This window comes from Spermophilus citellus (assembly GCF_964194105.1).
Source record: "Spermophilus citellus genome assembly, chromosome: 2".
Taxonomy (NCBI): domain Eukaryota; kingdom Metazoa; phylum Chordata; class Mammalia; order Rodentia; family Sciuridae; genus Spermophilus; species Spermophilus citellus.
Window position 1 is genome coordinate 91093547 of NC_138183.1, and position 23062 is coordinate 91116608.

General features: G+C 37.4%; 2 protein-coding genes across 8 annotated transcripts in view; both read right to left on the reverse strand.

Moving 5' to 3' along the window:
* Nucleotides 1-525: 525 nt before the first annotated feature.
* On the reverse strand, nucleotides 526-16504 carry ISCA1 (iron-sulfur cluster assembly 1). Of its 2 annotated transcripts, XM_081273609.1 has the most exons (4): nucleotides 16301-16493; nucleotides 8955-9008; nucleotides 4577-4682; nucleotides 526-2211 (listed from the first exon to the last, which is right to left on the reverse strand). In XM_081273609.1, exons 1-4 carry the CDS (start codon nucleotides 16379-16381, stop codon nucleotides 2063-2065), a joined length of 390 nt encoding a protein of 129 aa, XP_081129735.1. In that variant the 5' UTR covers nucleotides 16382-16493; the 3' UTR covers nucleotides 526-2062. The 2 variants fall into 2 exon arrangements, with proteins under 2 accessions (XP_081129735.1, XP_081129736.1); XM_081273610.1 differs by lacking the exon at nucleotides 8955-9008 and having other exon boundaries at nucleotides 16301-16504.
* A 4073-nt stretch (nucleotides 16505-20577) lies between these two features.
* The window catches only part of TUT7 (terminal uridylyl transferase 7), a 60851-nt gene continuing 58366 nt past the window's right edge, over nucleotides 20578-23062 (reverse strand). For 2 of the 6 annotated variants that reach the window (XM_081278779.1, XM_081278780.1), the window contains exon 30: nucleotides 20578-22281. Coding sequence is in view for 2 of the 6 variants with exons in the window: in XM_081278783.1 (XP_081134909.1) it covers nucleotides 22214-22281 (68 nt within the window). In the remaining 4 variants the exon portion in view is untranslated. The remainder of the gene's footprint in view (nucleotides 22282-23062) is intronic. The other 4 variants (XM_081278785.1, XM_081278777.1, XM_081278783.1 and 1 more) reach the window with 3 other exon arrangements.

Consider the following 23062-nt stretch of genomic DNA (forward strand, 5'->3'; position numbering starts at 1 on the left):
TACTTGAGTGAAATATTTTGTTCACGTTGCTATAGATTCCCATGTAGGAAAAAGGCAATTAGTAGTCTTACTTCTCTAGCTATCATGAAGATGTAAGAACAGTTTCTGGCATGCAGTAAGTGTGCAGTGAACATTATCATTAGCAACATTTACCATATTGATACCCTGCACTGGAGTCTGCCTCATTTATCAACTCTAAGATCTCCAAAGTCCAGAACAATTTCTGTTATCTGTGAAACCCTGAGCTAATGGAAAGCCAGGGCTAACTACTATGCCTGAAATAAAGTTAGTGCCTTCTTAGATGAAGTAAACATGAAGGGAAAAGCATTCTTGGTGGGAATAATGTTCTTTCCTCTTGAAGATGGTTGTTAAACAGCAGGACTATTTGGTGATGAGAACAATTTGAGGAGATCTCTCAGGGGTTGTGTGGAGACTGGGCAAAAAAAAAGCACAATTATTCATTAGTAGCTTTAGCAACTCCTATCCCAAAGCTCTCCCTCAACAAAAGGCATTTTTCTGATCACATAGAGGCCACATTTTTTTTAATTGATAACTCAATCTCTACATACAGTATTGCACAAATTATGAGTAGATCAACAATTATATTATCAATACAAACTCATGAACATATACATGGAACTGCTGCTCTAAGTTTTGGTGCATTTTGTGTCAGATACTTTAGTAAATGGGACAAACACAAAGGAACTCAGCTACTTTAATTCATGAGAATCAGCTTTCAAAAAAAGTATATCATCTTAGAGAATATTTAATATGTCAAACCCAGGGAAATCAGTAGACTAAGTGAAAAAAGGGCTTCTTTAAAAGAAAAGTTGGTGATCAAAATGTTGTAATATTGTTTAAAAATTTTAGCAATTGGACCTAGGAACCAGAAAGTGTACACATAATGAGAATTTTAAGTAAAGACCCCCATGTTCTGGTTTATAGTCACTATTATACCTTAAAAGAATGGAGTGGTCTGGGCTGCTGTAATATATTCTCTACTAGTGTAGACCAGTGTTTCTAAGTTTTAAAGAAACAAGATGGTGATTCACATAAAAAAGACTTAAAATAATATTTGTCCTCTCTCTCAAAATAAAATACAATAGGATCTCATCAACTTATAAAGGAAACTCTATCCAAATGTTGACCAGATTAAGCCACACTATCATTTCCCTTCACTGCCTTGGAAAGCTGAGCACAAGTGTTCCCTATGAGGATGAGGTGATGGGGTAGGGCCCAAGCTCTCTCCTAGTTGCAGGGCAATGTGGACAAATGGCCTTCAGCTTCCCTGGAGTTTTGTTTCTTCCTATATAGAATTGAGGGGAATGGGATAGATGGTTTTTAAGAGACCTTACAAGTAAAAGGATCTAAGTAGGCAGACTCTTAGGATGGAAAAAAAAAAAGTCGTAAAACAGGTGGATAAAATATTCCTCACTTTTTTCTCTCATCATTTGGAATTATTCTGCACTACACTTTAAGGAAGTCTTTTTCCTAGTACTGTTGAAGGGTACACAAATGAGGCATTTGACAATTTTGATAAAAATGTAAAAAAAGAGGTCATGCCAATTTGGGTAGAAAAACAATGCACTGCCATGTTACTATCAGTAGTCAAGGACTTCTCACCTCTGAGTTTTGGGAACCACTAATCTGGTTGGGAAAATGCCCATGGAGATGCACATTCAAGCCATTTGATACAAATTTAGCAAGCACATACCTATGACCTGTTCTGTGAATTACTGTCAGGGAGGCAGTATTATTGACACTGGTTCTAACAGAAAGGAATATGAGAATTAAGTGTAGGGTAGGATTTTTTTCTTTACATAACAATAATCCAAAAAGAGCAATGGCTTCTCATTTTCTGCCCCATATGGAGAATACAAATATCATGTCTTCTGGAATCTAACATACTGGCTTCCATTTTCAAAATGCATCACTTTATTTTCCTCACAAGGTGGCCACATATTATAAACCTTAGGCATGTGACAGTGACATGATTTCTTCAGCAAGCTCCAAGGTTTCAGCAAGCTTTCCTGGAGTTTACAGCCAAAGGAGTCCTGAGGTTTCAAATATTAAAGCTTTCTCCACAGCCACAAGTTCCTTTGATGTTTGGGTTATTGAAGACAAACTCACTGGATAATTTGTCTTCAACATAGTCCATTTCTGTTCCTAAAAGTGTCAGCTGTGCTTTCTTTTCGATGAACACTCTGACTCCTTGGGGAAAAGAAAACATGGGTCATATAAAGCCTGTAGCCTATGGAACTTGATTCAAAGCACAGTGAACTTTAAATAGTAACCACTAACAAAATTCTACAGGAAGTTTCTGAACGGGTTTCAAAGTTGGTGACCGAACTGAACCCCTGGTTTGGATACAGACTTTGATACCTACCCGAAAAAAGAACTAAAGATATAAACTCAGTTTTAAAGTAGTTCAGATTAAACAATTATACTAATGAAAAGCAGTCAGAGCTTGACAGGTTGTGCATTCCTGCAATCCCAGTGGATTGAAGTGTGAGACAGAAAGATTGTAGTTTGAGGTTAGCATGGGCAACTTAGTGACACCCTGCTTGTCTCAAAATAAAAATTAAGAAGGCTGGTGATGTGGCTCAGAGGCAAAGGGCTTGCACAGCATGCACGAAGCCCTGAGTCTGATCCCCAGCAATGAAAAAACAAACAAACAAAAAAACCCTCCACCAGATTCCTGTCAATCTCCTATGTCCCCCACATTATATAAGGGAAGGTAATTTTATACAAGTAAATTCCATGTCAACCGAGCAAAACGATTATGTCTTTACTTCAATTTTTTCAATTTGCAAAATGAAAAAAAATGTGTATTCTTAGTAACTGTTTTGTAAAGATGGAGCCAATAAAAATTACAAATACCTTGTAATGGCATCTATATGCTCAACACATGGCTAAGTGTCAAATATCCAGAGGACTGTGAGAAAAATAGGACTATTTTAATAAGCCAGATCAGTACAATAGTTCTGGTTATGGGCCAAAAAATGAGTAATATTCCTTACTAATTATGTAGATAGAAGTCAACATTTTGGCAAATACAATCAGTTTAAAAAGCTTTCTTCCTGTGCCGGGCATGGTGTCGCATGTCTGTAATCCCAGCGGCTTGGGAGGCTGAGGCAGGAGGATTGTGAGTTCCAAGCAAGCCTCAGCAATTTAGGAAGGCCCCAAGGAACTCAGTGAGACCCTGTCTCTAATAAAATATAAAAGGCCCGGGGATGTGGCTCAGTAGTTAAGCAATCCTGTGTTTAATTAATTCCTGGTACCGAAGAGGGGAAAAAAAAAAGCTTTCTTCTTTTCAAGAAACTGAGTCATTACCTACATATGAACTATAGGTTAAAAAAAAAAAAAAAAAGCAGCTTTCTTCTTTACAAGAAACTGAGTCATTTGAGTCATTACCTACATATGAACTATAGGTAAATACAGGTCTTCTCTAAGATGAAAATCTTAAGTCTATGACATTTTCAGTCGGTCTTAAAAATGATTTAAAATATTAACAAATGTCTTTCTTGAAGTCAGTTTAATAAGATAAAAGAACACTTTTAAGAATCTAGACCTTGTCCCTCCATGTAGGCAAGGACTGCAAACTAGCCCAGAGCACACCTCCAATGCAGAAAACCATCATGGCAAAAATCATGAAATCATGAACACTCAAGTTCTCCCATAGTGGTAGCATTATTTATCTTCCTTTAAATAGGTTTTTATCAAATCCTTGGTTGGGAGAGTTGGTGCTAAATATATTAAAAAACAGAAAATTTTAATAAAAATTGGAAAAAAAGACTTTCTTAAGCGTATGAATTTTAAAAAGCATTACTTATTTGACATAAATGTAAAATTGTTGCTTCACACAAAAATGGTTGGTTGGTTCACTCTGAAGTTTAAAATCTTTCTGGACACAATAATGACCTTTCAGAGTTAAAACAAACAACTTACCAACTAACCTATTGGTTACTAAAAGCACAGCCTCTGGAGAGAATTGAATTGATTGGGTTCACATTTCATTAGGCCACTTACTCACTGTGTAATCATGTGTAAATTATTTAACCTCTCCATACCTGTTTCTTCAACAGAAAATAGGTATAATAAATAAGCAAACAAATAATAGCAATAAAAGCAATAACAACAAACCCAATGCATTAAAAACAAAAGTATAAAGGTATAGCATTTAATTAGGTATCACCCTAATTAAGTTGCTAAGTATAAATCATATAACATTTAAGTTCATTAACCAATACCTAGCATACAGTGAGCACTATTTATATAATTTCTATCATTAATTCATTCTTCACAAAGCTATTTTTTCTTTTTTTTGGTACTGGGGATTGAACCACTAAGCTACCACTAAGCTATATCCCTATCCCTTTTTATTTTTTATTCTCAGTCAGGTTACACTAAGTTGCTTAGAGCCTCATGAAGTTGCTGAGGCTGGTCTTGAACTCGCAATCCTTCTGTCTTAGCTTCCTGAGTCACTGGGATTACAAGCGTGTACCACTGTGCCTGGCTACAAGGATAAAAATTTTAAGCAAAACAAAGTGTCCAGAAAAATCTGTCAAAAACTTACCATCTTGAACAACTTCTTCATCAGAATCTCCCTTTGTCTTTGTATATTCCAGAGTGTAAGAAAGGCCATTACAACCCCTAGTTCGGACACCGACTTTCACACCTACCTGAAAAAGAATTAAAAATATAAACTCAGTTTTAAAGTTGAACAGATTAAACAATCACACTAATAAAAAAATTGGCTATTTGTTACTATTATTTTCTCATAAGTTAACAAATATTAGATTTCTGGTTATAAATAGTGTCCTTGTAGGAGCAGATCATGGTGGCACATAATCCTAATTTGAAGTCAGTTTTGGCAACTTAGTAAAACCCATCTCAAAACAGAAAATTAAAGGGCTCAAGAGTAAAGTACTCCAAGGGTTCAATCCTTGGTACAAAAAACAAAATAACAAAAACCCTGTAGGAAACAGGAAATAAGAATTTGAAAAATTTTATTTCTGTATAATTATTATAACATTAGCAGGTATCCAAAAAAATAAAAACCAATGATGTACAAAAAACAATACAGACCAGAACCCACCCCCAGTTTTTTCCAGTCCTTGTCACATATATAATTTGAATATTTTTATTATAGTGAAATTAAAATTTATTCTATATTTAGTTGTATATACTTTTTTTTAAGAGAGAGAGAGAGGGAATTTTTTTAATATTTAATTTTTAGTTCTCGGCGGACACAACATCTTTATTTGTATGTGGTGCTGAGGATTGAACCCTGGCTGCACATGCCAGGCAAGAGCGCGCTACCGTTTGAGCCACATCCCCAGCCTCTAGTTGTATATACTTAAGACATCATTTTCCCCATGGAATTTACTTTCACAAATCATTTGCAAGTAATGGCCACATAATATTTCACTTAATTATTATTATTATTTATTTATTTTGCAGTGCTGGTGATCAAACCCAGGGCCTTGGCCAAGCCTGCTAAATGCTCTATCACCGAGCTGCGACCTCAGCTCTTATGTTAATTAACTGACCCTTACTACTGAACATCCAATTTAGAAATTTAAAAAAAAGAATTGTTTTGGGTTTTTTTTTTTTTTTTTTTTGGTACCAGGGATTGAACCCAGGAGAACTTAACCACTGAGCCACATCCCCAGACTTTTTTCAAATATTTTATTTAGAGACGGGTCTTGCTAAATTGCTTAGGTCCTCAATAAGTTGCTGAGGCTGGCTTTGAACTCATGATTCTCAGCCTCTCCAGCTGCTGGAATTACAGGTGTGCGCCACTATACTTGGCTAGAAATAGATATTTTTTCTTAGTATTTATTCTAAACATTTTTTATTTGTAGTTGTAGATGGACACGATACCTTTATTTTGTTTATTTAGTTTTTTATGTAGTCTGGGGATCAAACGCAGTGCCTTGTACATGCTAGGCAAGCGCTCTACCACTGAGCCATAACCCTAGCCCAATATTTTCTTTATTGGTTCTTTTTTAGTTATACATAATATTAGGTGATATTCACTTCGATATATTCATATATGTACAAAGAAAAGTGAGGATAGATGCATTCAATTGTTCTTTTCTTCCCTTATCTTGTCTTTTTTCCCTCCCACTTAATTCCCTCTGTTTATTCCACAGATCTTTTATTCTGATGGAATTCTATTCTGCTTTCTTTTTTCCTTAGAAATAAAAAAAAAAAAAATCACCTAGCATGTATAAGATCGTGGGTTCAATTCCAACACAAGAAGAAAACATAGCAAAGAAAAATCACTTCTAACTAAAAAGAACAACAAAAAATAATATGCCAAAAATAAGGGAAAAAAATAAAAAATAAGTGTATTTTTTAAAAGAAAGAAAACAACAACAAAAATACCTGATGGCAAAGATGCCTTTTTAAAAGAATGTACTTTCTGAATGTTCCATCTCATTCTGTGAGAAGTTCTCTGGATGTTTCCTTCTGGTTAGGATTCATTAAGTTTCATAGGCTACTTCCTGGAAATTATGCTACCTCTATACAAAAGACTAAATCCTAGGGCAGACCTGTATAAATGTTTTCAAGTTTCAGAAAGCAAAGACTGTAGTCAATGCAAACATAAGATGTTCAAAGAAGGTATAGTTTAGTGGTAATGTGTGCTTAGCATAATAGAGGCCCTGTGTTTGATGCCCAGTATCAAGAAAAAAAAATTAAAAAGTGCCCAAACAGCACTTTTAAATACTAATATCTATGTTAATGCAATTTTCTAATATCAATCTATGCTCTCTGCCTTAGAGCCTGCTTTTTCATTTAAGTATACAAAGTATTATTATTGTAAGTATTATTTCACCAGTAGATCCTGATTCTCTGAAAGACAGCAATATGTGCTTGCTTTATAAAAGCAATCATAGAGTGGTAAATTTTATTCACCTTCAAAGTGACAGCTTAGAAAATGTATGAGGGAATTTTACATATTCAGAATGAAAAATAATAAACTGCCAGGATTAATTCCTGAAGCACCCATCATAAATATTTGTCAATATACTATGTCATACATACTATGCCATACATGCATACCCATGTTTATAGTAGTGGAATTCATGGAACCCGCTTAGGTGTCTAGCACAGATAAATGGATAAAGAAGATGTAGTATATATAAACAATGGTTTTTATTTAGCCATAAAGAACTAAATTAAGTCATCTGCAAGTAAAGAGATGGAACGTGAGAGCATTATGTTAAGTGAAATAAGCCAGACTCCAAAAATCAAGATTGTTTGTTTTCTCTTACATGTGGAAGATAGAGAGGAAAAAGAAAAAAGAAAAAAGAAAAAAAAAGTGGGTTAAGAGGAATCTCAGGAAAATAGAAGGGAGACCAGTAAAGGAAGAGAATCAGGGGAAACAAGGGAGAGAAGGAAAGGGAAAGCAAGCAATAGAGAATGAAACTGACTAAATTATATTATGTGCATATATGAATATGTTGAAATGTGTCCCACTAATACATGTAATTATAATGCGCCAATAAAAAAGTTTATGAAAACTTTAAAAGTTACAGCTTTAGGTAACTACAGTTGGGAAAAGGGATTGTTCATACTGTAAATGATACCTTTTTATGTCAATAGGAATGAACATCCTTTAAATCTACAAACTGACTTCCTGTTTCAATTGGCCAATTTATACTGTTCCAATTCAAACTGAATTGGAACACTAACATTGGTCAGCATTTATTAATTCTTAGGAGGGAAGTGCCGAGAACTCCCACTACTTTGTAATGTATAGATTGTACAAGAGAACCCAGAAATAACTCTGTAGGCTAAATATTAACTATTGACAGTTCATTTTTTGAAGTGATTGACAGTATACCATTAACCCTTAACAATGCACTACAATTAAGATGATACACACATCCCTAACTCAACAATTCTACCTCCAGGAAACAGGTACACTATGTCATGCTTCCAGGTCCATAACAAGGGCCAGGCATACACACCTCTACTAAACAAATAGCTGTTAAATGATGTTTGTGGCAGTAATGAAGGAAAACAACCCAAATGACCCTTTAATATAATGAACTGGTTAAAGAAAACAATGACTGTATAAAATACACTATACAAAGTCATGAAGGTAAGGCAGATTTTTTCTTTCCTTTTTTTTTTTTTTTTGGTACCAGGGATTGAACCCCGGAGGGGCTTAACCACTGACCTTAACCTGGATCTTTGTTACTTTTTATATGAGACAGGGTTTCACTATGCTTTGGGCTTTGACACATTGCTGAGGAGGCTGGCTTTAAACTTTTGATCCTCCTGCCTCAGCCTCCCAAGCTGCTGGGATTATAGGCTTGCACTATCATGCCCAGTGGGGGAGGCAGACCTTTGCACAATGACATAGAAAGATCTTCAAGCCTATTAAGGGTAAAAAGCAATGTGTAACCATAGCACATATGGGAAATAGTAATAGAGAGACAAGAATAATAAGAAGAGTGTAGAGCAGTGGTTTTAGTTGTCACAGAAAGAGAAGAGGGTGTTACTGGCAACTAGTAGGTAGAGGCCAGAGATGATGTCAAATATCCTAAAAACCACTCTAAAACATCAACAGTGTGAAGGCAGAGAAGTCCTGGTTTGGCCATATCAAATATTATTATCTCTTCAAGGACACTAAGAGATTGCTTTTGGAAGGAAGAATGACAATGAAGAGTCTAGAGTTGAGAGTAACTTCTTTTATACTGAATATCCCCTTCTGTATTATTTGAATTTTTAAAAATCATGTGCAGGGATGAGGGTGTAGTTCAGTGGGAGAGGGCTTGCCTAGCATAGTGAGACCTTGGGTTCAACCCCTAGCACCACAGAAAAAAAGAAAAGAAAAAAATTTCTAATTAACAAAAGCACATTGTCACAAAATATATTCATTCTGAAAAGAGAACTTTAATTTTTTAGTACATATTTGTTTGATAGACTTTACTTACGTGCTCAGGCTTATCTTTAAGAAGCTGTTTTATCTTGTTTACTGCTGAAGGTGTCTGAAAAATGAAAATGTTATTAAGTTTTTAGCTATAAAACTAGCATTCTTGAATAGTCTTTAAAGACTATTAAAGTCTGTCTTTAGCAAATTCATGTGAAAGTTTTGTTTCATTCTTGCCAAGATACTTTCTGGCTTTTATACCCAAACACATGAAGGTCTGCTCAATTAAAACCTCTTTGTCAAAATTGCTAGCAACATCCTTTTAAATAGGTTAGTTCTCTCATATACTTACTGTATTATCTACTTACATTACAAATGTGGTTTTCCTAGGCAGCATTTATTTTGTGCCCTTCCTGTATGCCCAGCAACAAACACACTGCCAGACACACAGAATGCCAATGAACAAAATCAAGTATCTCAGTGGAAAAGCCAACCCTCTCTGGTGCTTTTTCTATTGATTATTATTTTCTATACACACACACACACACACACATGTGGTGGGGGGAGAGAAAGAGAGTGTGTGCAAGCAAGAGAGTGCAAACTTACAATCTAATCCAAATCCATCAAAATGCACAGAAGAAAGAGTATTACCAGCATAAAAGAAACCCAAGGTATGCTTCTCAGTCACATCAAATGCTCACATAGGTTTTCAGTGTGAATTAAACCAACATCTCTGGATACCTAGATGAACATAACTAGACAATGATAAAAATGTTGTTGTTTCTCAGGAAGAATAGTTTAACCTGGCTCAGTGATCCTCAACATGAGAAAAATGTGATGACCTATTCTGTGCCCTCAGGTTAGCATTACCAAACCAAACTTCTTGGGAAAGAGGCTACTGAGAAGAGTCTGTTTGAGGGCTTTTTGGTCTACTTCTTTGGTGTCCTCCAAGGCAGTTATGTTAAGCAGCTTCTCTGACTCCTAGTCCCTTAACTGGTGAAATATGGATAACAGTCCCTCTTCTTTAGGATTCTAGTGAGGATAACATATTCAAATTCAGGAAAGGCATTCAGGACAGTGCTAGGCACAATAAGCTCAACTATTAATGAAGAGATGATGTATTTCCTAGTTTCTGATTTATGAGCTTCTCTAACTAGCAATGCTATACTGGTCCTTTGGTTTTTGTGAATTCCTGATGTCAATATCATGACCTATGGCTTAGTAGTAAACTGTAGCCATGACTCAAGTTTCTACTGGGGGAAAAGACCCAAGGATTGGCCCTGGAGTATGCTGTCTGGGTTGGGGCTCGCGGTCAGATGACGAGAATGCTTAAACACAGAGTGGACCCTAGTTAGAAGGGTCATGAAGTCAATTTAGAAGGTCGATACCAGCATTTTAAAAAACAATAAAAAAAGCAGATGTTAAATAAGTGAACCATTTTAAGTTATTAATGTATGATATGTGTGTGTAGGTCTGTATTTCTTATGTTACTGTAAAAAAAGAGAGAAAAAAATCACCATCAGCAGATGGCTTCTATTTCTCTCTCTCTCTTTTTTTGGTACTAGGGATTGAACCCAGGAGTGCTTTACCACTAAGCCACATCCCCAGCCCCTTTTTACATTTTATTTAGAGACAGGTCTTCCTATGTTGCTTAGAGCCTTGCTAAATTGCTGAGGCTGGCTTTGAACTCATGATCTTCCTGCCTCAGAATCTTGAGTTGCTGGGATTACAGGAGTGCACCACCATTCCTGGCTGGCAGATGGCTTCTAAAGGCCTTTTCCCACAGTTGTATAAGAAGAGGAGCAGAGCAACAAAACACAGAGGGCATTAGAAGGAAATGCTCAAAAGCAGAATTACAGCATCTTTTTTTTTTTTTTTTTTGAGATGACAGAATATCAACTTTTTAGAGATATACTTATTAAAACTTTTTTTAAGTGCTTGTTCACTGTTCTAAATGGATGCTAATAAAAGCAAGCTTTATTTTCCATTTGTAAATTTTTGTGGGCATATTTCCTAGGTGTGTGCTTAAGAAATTAATCTACTTCCTGTCAAATTAAAAAAAAAGATATCTGTTTAAAAAAAAAAAGGCATAACCGTGGAAAAATATTTGTTCGAACTAAAAACTGATGGGTAATTTTGGTTTAGTGTGGCTGGTAAAAGGTGCAGAGAGTCCAGGTGCTGAAGAAAACATAGGGCTCTCCTCCTCCACTAGCTCCAAGTTTTTTTTTTTCCTCCTTTTCATGTGATTTTCTAAATTATCAAATTTGGTTTTACAAAATTATATATTTCCTTCTTTCCTCAACTCCTAGTAGAAAACATTTAAACACAATAAAAGGAAGCAAGTCACAGCAAATGGTCTATCAAAAGGTTGTTGATGTTTATATTGTATACAGAAAGGAATCAATGAGAAAGTAACATTAAAACAGGATTGTGTGCCTGGAAGCTGTATTTATAAGAACCAAAAAAAAAAAAAAAAAAAAAGAAAAAAAAACCCATTAACTTTCCTGGGTCAGGTGAAAACAAAACATGCTCTATTGATGGAATGTTACTACTGATGTATATAACACAGTTAACTGAGTACTCAACCAAGGGGAAAATGATGGTTCTAATAATTTTGAAGTGATTGTTTCTTTTTTTTTTAAGACGTCAGAATGAACAAGTCCTTAAAAAAAAAAATCTCTATTTCCTCAGAAAACTTGGAATGGAACCACCGTGTGACCCAGCTATCCTATTCCTTGGTTTATATTCAAAGGACTTAAAATCAGCAGTAATGCAGCCACGTCAGTGTTTATAGCAGCTCAATTCACAATAGCTAAACTATGGAACCAACCTAGGTGTCCTTCAATAGATGAATGGAAAGAAAATGTGAGATATATTTTATACATATTATGTGTGTGTGTGTGTGTGTATGTGAATATATATATCTCCAATGGACTACTTAGCTTTAAAGAAGAATGAATGAAATTATGGCATTTGCCAGTAAATGGATGAAGTTGGAGACTATCATGCCAAGTAAAATAAGCCAATCCTAAAAAACCAAAGGCCGAATGTTTTTTCTAATATGTGGATGCTAATTCACAATAAGGGGGTTGGGGCACTAGAGAAGAATAGAGTTACCTTAGATTAGGTAGAGGGACGGGAAGGAAGGGGGAGGGGATGTGGGGATAGGAATGATAGAACGAAATAATGTTCTGTTATTATTACTTTAAGTATATATGCGACTGCATGACCAATTTGATTCTACAACATGTACACTTAGAAAAATGAGAAATTATATCCCATCTATGCATGATATATCAAAGTGCATAAATGCATTCTACTGTCAGGTATAACTAATTAAAACAAATTAGAAAAATTAAAAAAAAATCTCTCCCTATAAAAAGTACCTTTTAGGGCTGGGGATATAGCTCAGTAGTACAATACTTGCCTAGCATGTTTGAGACTGTGAATTCAATCCCCCTTCCCTCCTCCAAAAAAAGGACTTTGTGTATCAAGTACAAGGCAGAAGCTAAATATCTTACTTTGCCCTAGGACTGTTTGCATAGTTTGGCAACTTTTTGTTTAGGGAAATCAATCTGGAAAATGGCATAAAATCTTCCACCAAACGACACGCAGCCTTACATTACCAATGCATTCTCTAGGACAACTAGGGGACCCCTATTTCCCCCTTAAAATGGATACTAATTAGCAGTAATCCCAGCAGACTGGGGGGCTGAGGCAGGAGGATCATGAGTTCAAAGCCAGCCTTAGCAATTTAGCAAGGGGCTAAGCAACTTAGTGAGACCCTATCTCTAAATAAAATACAAAAAAGGGTGGGAATGTGGTTCAGTGGTTGAGTGCCTGAGTTCAATCCCCAGTACCCCCCCAAAATTGATATTAATTGTATTGTCATTAATTGCGACTTAAAAATTAATCTCAGATTTAGTCTGTGAATTTAAAATTTAAGAGACTATTAAAATCCATTGAAACATAATGTTGGCTTTTAATCTACTCATAACTTTTTTTTTTTGGTGGTACTGGCGATTGAATCCAGGGACATTTTACCACTAAGCCTCATCCCTACCCCTTTCTATTCTTTTAACTTTTTAATTTTTTGTTTTTTTGAGACAGGGTCTTGCAAAGTTGCCCTGACTGGCCTTGAATTTACAATCCTCTCCTAAATTGCTGGGACTATAGGTATGTGCCATGGCACCCAACTAGGAACAATTTCTTTTTAAAGTGAGAGAATTATCTTTAAGATATTTTGGCCCAATTTAAAAAAGATCTACTTCCAAGCTATTTTTATTATTATATTTATAGGAAAAGACACTTATAAACATGCACCAACAATCATAACCTATTTTAATTTCATTAAAAATCTGGCATTTTAATGTTTAAAAGATGTTAGGTAAATGGCAACCAATGAGCAATGAGTATATTTTAATACACTACTATTTAGGATCTATGACTGGCATTAGGGTGTTTTTCTTTTATCTTCTATTCACATGTAATTACACATACACTTATAAAATATTTGTAGTGTACGTTTACATTTTAACAGCTTCCATTAAAATTTTTAACATATCATTCTCCTCATTTGATACACAGTAATAAAGATATCCATCATTTATTGAATACTGTGTTTTTTAAAATTTTTATTTTTCAGTTGTAGTTTGACATAATACCTTTATTTTATTTATTTTTATGTGGTGCTGAGGCTAGAAGCCGGGGCCTCACATGTGCAAGGCGATCACTCTACCGCTCATCTACAACCCCAGCCCCAACCATGTTTTTATTCTTACAATTCTGTGATTATTTTGATGTTGGGGATGAACCCAGGGCTTTGTGAAAGCTAAGCACATTCTACTATTGAACTACTCCCAATGTTTTAATAGTTCCTAAATTGCCTTCATGTAAAAATCTTAGTTCCTGGTCACTGTTTCAAAGGACTTCTGGTTCTGAATCAAAGAATTATAGCTTATTAAATATTAAGCATTTCTAAACCCTTCTCAATCAACCAGGTTCCACTAGAAAGTTAAGCCCCAAGACACCTCTGTACATAACTTCTCTTCATGTTTCAACAACTATATTGTCAGTGTACCATTATCATCTTATAGAACTTTATGTACTTTATGTACAGTGTGGGTCATCTATAATCCTAAATTAGGATTACACTCATTTTGACTTATTCAATGCCAGAAATAAAGGTGCCTGTTTAATCTTTGTGTTCTGTAATCATATGTTACTCTGGCTCCTATGATTTCAATTGCATTTTTCAATTCCTTGTCAATCAAGGGACCACTCATGGTTTGCATAAAAGTTACATAGGCAATTTATCACCAGTCTAAACACTTGTTTTGAACAATCCACCAATTCTCTTCAGAACCAACACAAGTTAATGCAGACAATCTGGTAATTTTTTCATGTCATCAATTGCTTTTCCTAGCCTAGCCTTTCTGATCTGAGGTAGACTCCACAAGTATTCCTTTTTGAATGTTGCAACATGTCAAATTCCTGATGTAAAAATTTATATATCCAAGAAAATTTATCTCTTTCTTGTTTTATTATACTATCTCTTCTTTTGGGTGCTCTTATCTGTCTCCATTTATTAGGCCCTTGATCACTTCCCTACTTCTGTGCTTGACATAACATTCTGGGTTTAAAACCAAACACAATACAGGCCATAGTGTTTTGAGATAAGGGTACATATACTAGGACTAAATTGACTGACAGTCCATTAATACAGATCATGGTGGAAAGTAGCACTAATGTGCTTTTTCTCTCCCACCATCTCCTAAGAAAATCATAGGGAAAGAAGCTTCTCAAGTCAGTCATAACACTTAGGATTTAGATAACAGATTCCTACAGTAGAGCCAGGAAACATGGAAGACCCTGAAACCTGACAACTGCTATGATAACATGTAATGAAGAAGCAGCAAGCAAGAGGGGAGAGGTAGTTAGCCTGAGATTATGAGATGTGTTATTATTCCTAGTAAGAGATGGCAAAAGCTTTCTTTATGACTGTCCATGAAGGGTGGAAATTCATTATTTGTTGTCCTGAACCAGAGTAGATCTTGATATATCTGCTGAAAGAACAAGAATGGAGTGGAAGGGAATGACACAGAAATTCTGAAGGAACAGATAACTTGCCATACGGAGATGGAAAAAGAAATGACAGAAAACCATCCTTACCTTCCGACTTTTCTTAGATCTACTATTATCAGAATTCTTTTGAAGTCTGAATAATTTTTATTAAGATTGAAATGAGACACAAAGTATGAGCGGTGCCCTTTAGTTAGTTCTCAAGACCTTGGAAAATTCTAGATTCCATGATACATTTTCCACACATGAAAATGCACTGGCTAATACAGAAAAGTATTACAAAATACAGTATGAATATAATTGGGGTAACCTCAAGGGCCTAAACACTGATGATGTAAAAATAAATTCTTCCAGCTGATCACGACTTGACTTTTATTTCAACTAATTTTATGGCAATAGGTCTTCTGATTCCCAGTCTCTAGGCGAATGCTTGCACAAAGAGTGGGTTAACTAACAGTATTTGAGAACAAGTTGAACTGATCATAAGGTTGCTTACTAAGGTGCAAATGAGTTGGAACTAGATAGAAGAAATGGTGGCACAACATTGTGAGTGCTACCACTGAACTGTACCCTTTAGAAAGGTCAATTCTACGTAATACGAGTTTCCCTTTAACTAAAAAAATCCAGTCCCGAGGGAGTACAGTACACTCAGTGAATTCTTTTAAGTATCTGTGGTTTGCGTTCTGGTCTCCTTTCTGTGTGTTTGACCTCTCTCCCAGAAAATGCTGTGAACTCAGCGTGAAAATCTTCATCCTTTGTCCTTTGTAAAACCCCAGGATTGCATGAGGCTCACAGGGTGTTTCAAAAAGCCTCCGCTACCACAGACACCAGGAAGTAACTCTTTGTGCGCCGCAGCCTAGACCTCGGAGAGGGTGGGGGCTTTATCACTTCTCGGCCTCTCGCACAGGCGGGTTCCGGGGCTCGCCCCTACCCACGCACCTCCTGGGCAGGACTCCTGGTGTCGTCCTGCCAAACCTGGCACTAGGTACGTCGGATCTCAGCGAAGGAGACGTCCGGCAACTGGGGTGTTGCAGGGTAGCCGCTAGGCTCGCGCTGACACACACCGTCAGCCTCCCCGCCCCCACCCCGCCCGGGCAGAGCCTGCCGGGAAGCGTAGTTCCCGGGACGCCGGGGCCCCGCAGAAGCCCCGCCTGGGGCTTGTTTACCGCTCAATCCCGGGCCAGTCGGGAAAACGGCGGTGCTGCAGCAACTCAGCGGCCCCAGCGCCCGGACGTGCCCGCGGCCTGCGAACCCGCTCCCTTGACCTCCGCTGGCAGGGGTCGGACGTGAGCAATGTCACAGGCCCAGCCACGCGCCGCGTGCACTCACCAGGGTGAGGGCGGCTCGGGTGGGCTGCAGCTTCCTCTTGCTCACAGCCCGGACAGTGGCCCGGACTAACGAGGCCGACATCTTCGCCGTCCCGGCGCCCGGGTGCCTCGGGCCGGAGCTCGGCCACCTCAACCTCTCTCCATGGACACCGCGGGCGCATTGACGCCACAAGCTCGGGCGCACAGCGCCCCGGGCCCCGCCCCGCTCCGCCCGTACCCGCCATTGGGCGGGTCGTGTGAGTGACGGGCCAGGGGGCGGGGCGGATTTCTGCGGGTGGCCCTGCACGCAGCTTCTAGGACTGCGTGCGGCTTGGCTTGTAGTGTTTGTTAATCACCCCGGTGGGTGCAGGGACACGGGAGGTAGGCCGTCACCGCCGAGCACGGAGTCGGCGCGACCTCGTGGAGCGCAGATAGGGGACAAGCCATGACCTCCGACCTCGCTGACTTCTGAGGAGGGTTGCTGGGCGAGTGCGGCGCCATCGCCTCCTGTAACAATCAGTAACAGGCTCTTGAGGCTTCAGAGCGCCCCCGGGAGTTTTGTTCTCTAAAGGAGAACCGTTCCGATAATCGGACATCTACATCCATTTTTTCCCCCTTCCCTTTTGTCCAACTTGGCAGTTATTAAGAGCACAGAGTTGCTGCGGAGTTGTGTATTATGCAGTTCCCCTCTTTCCCACCTCTAGCATGCTCTACTGCTGGGGATGCTAAAGGATGGTGACTAACGCAATTTTTGTTCTGGTGCTGAATGCGGAACCCAGCTTCACTGGGCGAATAGTCACGTTTGTAGAGGGTACCTATCAGTACCTGTTGTGAGACCTTGTCTGGCTGCTCAGGAGCATAATTCTGCCTTTTAATTAAGCAATATTCTTGAACACCAGGCACCGTATCCCAGGCATACACGGGAAGCCACAAGGGAAGGTTTAGGATAGAGACAGGAATTCTGTGGTGTGATGCTGGGGGAAGGGGTAGATCATTATTCAGTGTTTTAATAATGGAAAGAACGAGAAGTTTTTCAGAGCCCACTTTTTCTCTGATCCTCTGAAACATACAAGGTCTGAAAGGATACCTCACAATTATCAGGCAGTCTGTCTTCCTGTTTCAGAAGAGGAATTGCATCCACAGGACTTTTTGTTGTTAATACGAACAGAAAATGGGGGGTTGAGAGGCAGTAGGGTAGTAGGTTTGTCTTGGCTTCATCTTTGGGTGATTTGGGATAGATAAGGTATTTATTTTTGATGCCTTTCCTCCTACAGATACTGTGAAGATTAAACAAGTTAATACATAAAAAACCCTTGGAAGAGTGCAGACACATAACAGCACTCAATAAACATAGTTAATTGATAATGAAGATGCCATGTATTGTGAAACTACTCTGTAGAAACTGTAATGGACGTGTTGTTTAGTTTTCAAAACCCATATGATGTACAACATCAAGAGTGAACCCTAATGTAAACTACAGACTTTGCATAATGATGTGTCAAACCAGGTTTATTGATTTTAACACATACACTATTGTAGTGCAGAATAATGGGAGTGGTTGGTTGGCATGTGTGGGAACAAGAGATATATAGAACTCTGTACTCTGCTCAATTTTGCGATGAAACTAAAACTGCTCTTAAAAGTAAAATTAAAAGATGCCATGCATAATTTTTTCAATTACTGAAAAGCTGTAAAGCTGCGTAGCACTTTACAGGTTTGAAAAGCACCTTGTTGCACATTGTGTCCTACTGGCCTTACAACTTTGAACTGAGGGGGCAAAAGAACCAGCTTGTCTATTACAAGTGGTGCTTAAACTCAAATTCTCCAACTTAGTGCATTAGATGCTATTTAAAAAATCTAGTCCTAATTTCCTAATTCAGGATCCTGTGGGGTTTTAAAAAATTATATATATATATGTTGTTGATGGACCTTTATTTTATTCATTTATTTATATGTGGTGCTGAGAATCAAACCCAGTGCCTCACACATACTAGACAAGTGCTGTACCACTGAGCCACAAACCCAGCCTTCCTGTGGGTTTTTTGATGATGGGAATCAAACCCTGGTTCATGTTAGGCAAGTGCATTGAGCCAAATCCCAGCCCTAGGATCCCATGTATGTTTAAAAGCCCTTCTTTCCTTTTGAAATTCACACTATTCAGTTTTTCACTTGGGTAGCTGTTTTGCTTGTAAGCATGAAGTTACATAATCTTCTTGCCAGTGGATCAGGCATACCTAATGTTATTTGAAACTGGCAGTCTCCTGAATATGTTAGGAAAGTTTTCACTATTAAGAAATATGTGAGCTAGGGGCTGGGGATGTGGCTCAAGCGGTAGCGCGCTCGCCTGGCATGTGTGCGGCCCGGGTTCGATCCTCAGCACCACATACCAACAAAGATGTTATGTCCGCCGAGAACTAAAAAATAAATATTAAAAAAAAAAAGAAATATGTGAGCTTTATCTCAGAGCAGCAGCTGTCCTATGGTGTTGAAACAGGCGTAAACACTTTTAGATTTCCACTAATAATGCTAAAAATTTGGAAGGGAAGAAACATCTGATTCTGCACTTCAGCATTTAGTTTCACAGTTCTAGACATTTCCCTAATAAGACCTCACTTGATCCTCATGACTCTGTAAGGGCAGGTATGATTTCCTTGTTATAGGATGGAAACTTAACTATCTGAGGTTAGGAGGTTTGCTACACAACTAGAAAACTGGCAGGGCCAACCCTACCCAAGTTTAGAGTTCCACCTGGTGAAAGTACCACTTTTTAAACTATTGCTGCCCAAAATGCCTGGTTTGAAGAAGAAACAAAAACATAAACAAGAACAACAATAAAAAACCCCACACTATTCTAAGCACTTCTTTACAGTTTTATGGGGAGCTGTTAAAATTGTTTCCAACTTTTCCCCCTTGTAACACTGTGAATTCTACTCATCTGTACAGGATTTTTTTTTCCCACCTGGGAAATTTTTTTTATTTTTGTCCCTTAGAAGCCATCTGTGAAGCACATTTCAAAAGGAAAAATAAACGTATTATCTAAGAACATTTTAAAAACATGTTTAAACCTGCACTTTACTGATACTATCCACACTGAGCAAGATATAAAAAAATGTTGATTCTGGACCACTGCTATTATTAAAAAAAAAGGGGGGATTTCAGTCAGGCATGGTGATGCAACCTGTAATCCCAGTCACTTGGGAGGCTGACATAGGAGGATCACAAGTTTGAGGCCAGCCTCCGCAACTTAGTGAGACCCTCAGCAATTCAGCAGACCCTTTCTCAAAATAAAAAAGGTTGGGAACATAGCACTCCATGGAAAAGCATCCTGGATACCTCAGTATCAAACAAAACAAAAACATTAGTAGTGGAGCACTGGTGGTGCTTGTTAAGACCAATAGGCCTGCTAGAATTGAAAAACAGCAATGTCTTAAGAATTACACTCTGCATGGAGTGCTGAGAAAGGGTTGTGACCATCATTCAAGTGAAGAGCCAGGAGCAATCCATTCTCTAGGTTTGCAGGTAAACACTGTTCATTGTCCCACAGATCCAGTGTGAGGATTCAAAAATCAAACAAACTCCAATGTATTGGGTAGTATCTAATATAGAAATCTGAATAAAATGTAGGAAACCTTAACATTATTAAAAGGATACAAGAAAGCATGGTTTCTATGACAAGGAAGAAAATATAACAGTAAACTAGAGGAAAAGGAAGGTGTGGGTAAGTTAAGAAAGAATGATGACAAAATTCATATTAGAAAACAGCATAGTGACACTAAAAATCAAGCCAGTCATGTGAAAATTAAACTTGAGAAGTTTTCTAGCATGATGAAAAGGAAAGATGACAGAGCATGGGATATTGAGAAAAGAGAAGAGTTATCAAAAACTAAAGAAAATACTTTCTCAAAAAGAAAATGAATAGGGAGACATATTGAATTTTGTTCCAGTCACTGGAGAGACATTTTTAGACTGAGGTAATTTTCTTTCTTAATTATGAGGAAAAATAAAAAAGTATACAGTATAGAAGCACCAAAGTATAAAAACAAAACTATCCAGGACACAAAAATTAGGCTGGTCTTAACAGAACTCTTCTGCTATAATGCCAGAAGACAACAGAACAGCATCAATAGGCTTTTCAAAGAAAGTGTGACTGACATTGTAGCCCTGTTGACATTAATGCCCTAAGCAAAGAGAAGAAAGTCATGTAGAGCAGGATCATCCCAGGTTGTGTAATTGGTGAGTCTGTTTAAACTGAGTAAGGAACAATCAGTAATTGTTTTGTAACTGTGACTTTCAAATTCTAAAGTTCTTTTTTATTAATTTATTTTTTAGTTGCAGTTGGACACAATAACTTTATTTTATTCATTTTATTTTTATGTGGTGCTGAGGATCGAACCCAGGGTCTCGCACGTGTGAGGTGAGCGCTTTACCGCTGAGCCACAATCCCAGCCCTCTAAAGTTCTTAATTTTGATGATTCTTCCATAGCTAGGATGTTTTCAAGTACTTTTATTTATTTATTTTTTAATAAAAAAACGGGGCTGGGCTGTAGCTCAGTGGCAAAGTGTCTGCTTTGCATTCACAAAGCCTTGGGTTTGATCTTTAGTTCCAAAAAAGACAGAGGGTGGTGGTAGTGGTGGGGAGTATATGCCTGAGTTTTCTCACATTTGTAGTGCTTGCCAGTAACATTCTCTGCATCCTTCAATTTGTGTCTTTTGTGTTCATACCTAGGGTCTGGCACATAGTGGGTTAAGATAAACATCAATTATCACAGGGCACACAACAAAGGGAACTTCGTGTGCATCCTATTAAAGAATATTTGGGCTGGGGGTATAGCGCAGTGGTAGAATGCTTGTGAGGCCCTGGCTTCTATACTCAGCACTGTCCCCCACGCCCCCAACAAGAAGGGATTGAGATTTACATGGTCCTAACTCCTTGATTTATTTTCCTAATGAAATTTAGAACTCTTTCACTAGAAAATAATGTGGATAAAATTACAGGTGGAAATTTTGATTTTATTTCAAAATGATAAATAAACGGAGGCATAGTTCTGACCATGTACTACTTTGGAAAGGCTTGTGAAGTTAGAGAAACAGTTCTGTGAGGGCTCCAGTCAGATCCAGAATGATGCCAATCAAACTTATGATTGGCAGAGACAGCATCACTGATCTTAAGGTTTTTAAAAGTTCTCCACCCTAATTTCTGAATATCATAAAAAGTAAAAAGCACTTTTGTCACTTTTCCCTTGAAAATGTTTTTACTAGTAAGCAAACAGAACTACTTGTTTTCCTGACTTCATTTTTATAGCATAGTAGTTCTGTCAATTTACTTAAAATTAGAGAGGAAAACACCCAGAGATCTCTCAGTGGCACTTGTGTATCCACTAAGGCTCACATAAATACTCATGTTTATGTTATCACTTCTACAAAGAGCAATAAAATAATGTTTGTAAATCCTAAGTACAGCAGTAGCAGTTCACACATATTTGATACGCTTCCACACAAGGATTCAGTAAACAACAATAAATATAATTTCCCCTCTTCAAAACAAAAAGGGACTTATAGGGAAAAAAGGAGTTAATTTACTTGGGGTTTTCAGCACACTATTTTTTGTGTGCTTACAAAGAATTAAAACCATGAAGCTGTATTCATTGAATACTGGCCCATAGTTAGTTACACTTTTTTTTTTTTTTAAACCTGGCTTAAATACATACATCATGGCTTTCTATTAAAAACCTTAAATCTATGGGGATTGGTGGTAGATAAGACTACATTAAAATTTTTTTTCCTCATTAATATCATTAAATTAAAAAAATCCGACATTTCCCTTGAATGTTAAGTTGAAGCCTGATCTATGCTGCTATGTCCTGTGAAATGAACCTAATTTTCCAAGTGAATAGGGATGCCTGAGTGGCCATTAGAGTGCTGCATTTTCCTTCCCTCATGATTCCTGCTGGGTCCTCTTCGATGAGGCTTTTCCCTGAGTCATATATTTACTGGAAAGGCTACCTAGAGAAGGGGAAAAAACAAAACCCAACATAAATGAAACAAGTCTCACTTCAAAAAAATCATAAAATTACTTCTTATTGTTAATTACAGAATTTTTTTCATCAAAATGATCACTTGTTTTGAATCAAGTAATTAGACTAGATATAAAAAAGTACATATGACATATTAAACATATGCTTAGTCAACTCTAAATGCAGACAAGCTGCTAGAGTGATTACTTTACGTTTTATCCATTCGTTACTTTCATGTTGGTGCAGAGGGCAGATAAACACAACTTTTCAAGACTCTGCTTTACATAGATTAGAGTCCTCATTTGCAACTAACTAGAATAGATTGCAAAGAATTCTTGGACCAGAAATAAATATCTTGCATCATTACTCTGCAGATTAAGTTTTGGGTGGTGACATGGTATTTATAACTTATAAAAGGAAAAAAAGAAATTTATTATATTCATAAGTGAAGGACAGGAAAGAGAATTACTAATTCAAGCATACAGTAGTGCAGTTACTAAAGTTTGTTCTGGAGCCTAAACAAATAGATCAATGCAACAAGAGAGAGTTGAGAAATTCTTTAGGATGATGCATAACAGAGTACTTGGACATAATGAAGGTTGCAATTTCAAACCAATAGGGGAAAGTATGAATTATTCAATAACTAGTATTGTATCAAATATATATTTTTTGAGGGAGAAAGTAGTTTCCTTTCTCCAACCATATCCCTGCTTCTTCATTCATTTCCAAAAATTACAGAATTAAATATAAATATAAAAAAGTCAAAGTAT

Coding starts and splice junctions, on each gene's coding strand:
- ISCA1 (XM_081273609.1), bottom strand. CDS start 16,381: ATGTCGGCCTCGTTAGTCCGGGCCACTGTCCGGGCTGTGAGCAAGAGG. Junction 9,009..16,300: donor CCCGAGCCGCCCTCACCCTG/GTGAGTGCACGC, acceptor TTCATTTTTCAG/ACACCTTCAGCAGTAAACAA. Junction 4,683..8,954: donor TTAAAGATAAGCCTGAGCAC/GTAAGTAAAGTC, acceptor ATTCTTTTTCAG/GTAGGTGTGAAAGTCGGTGT.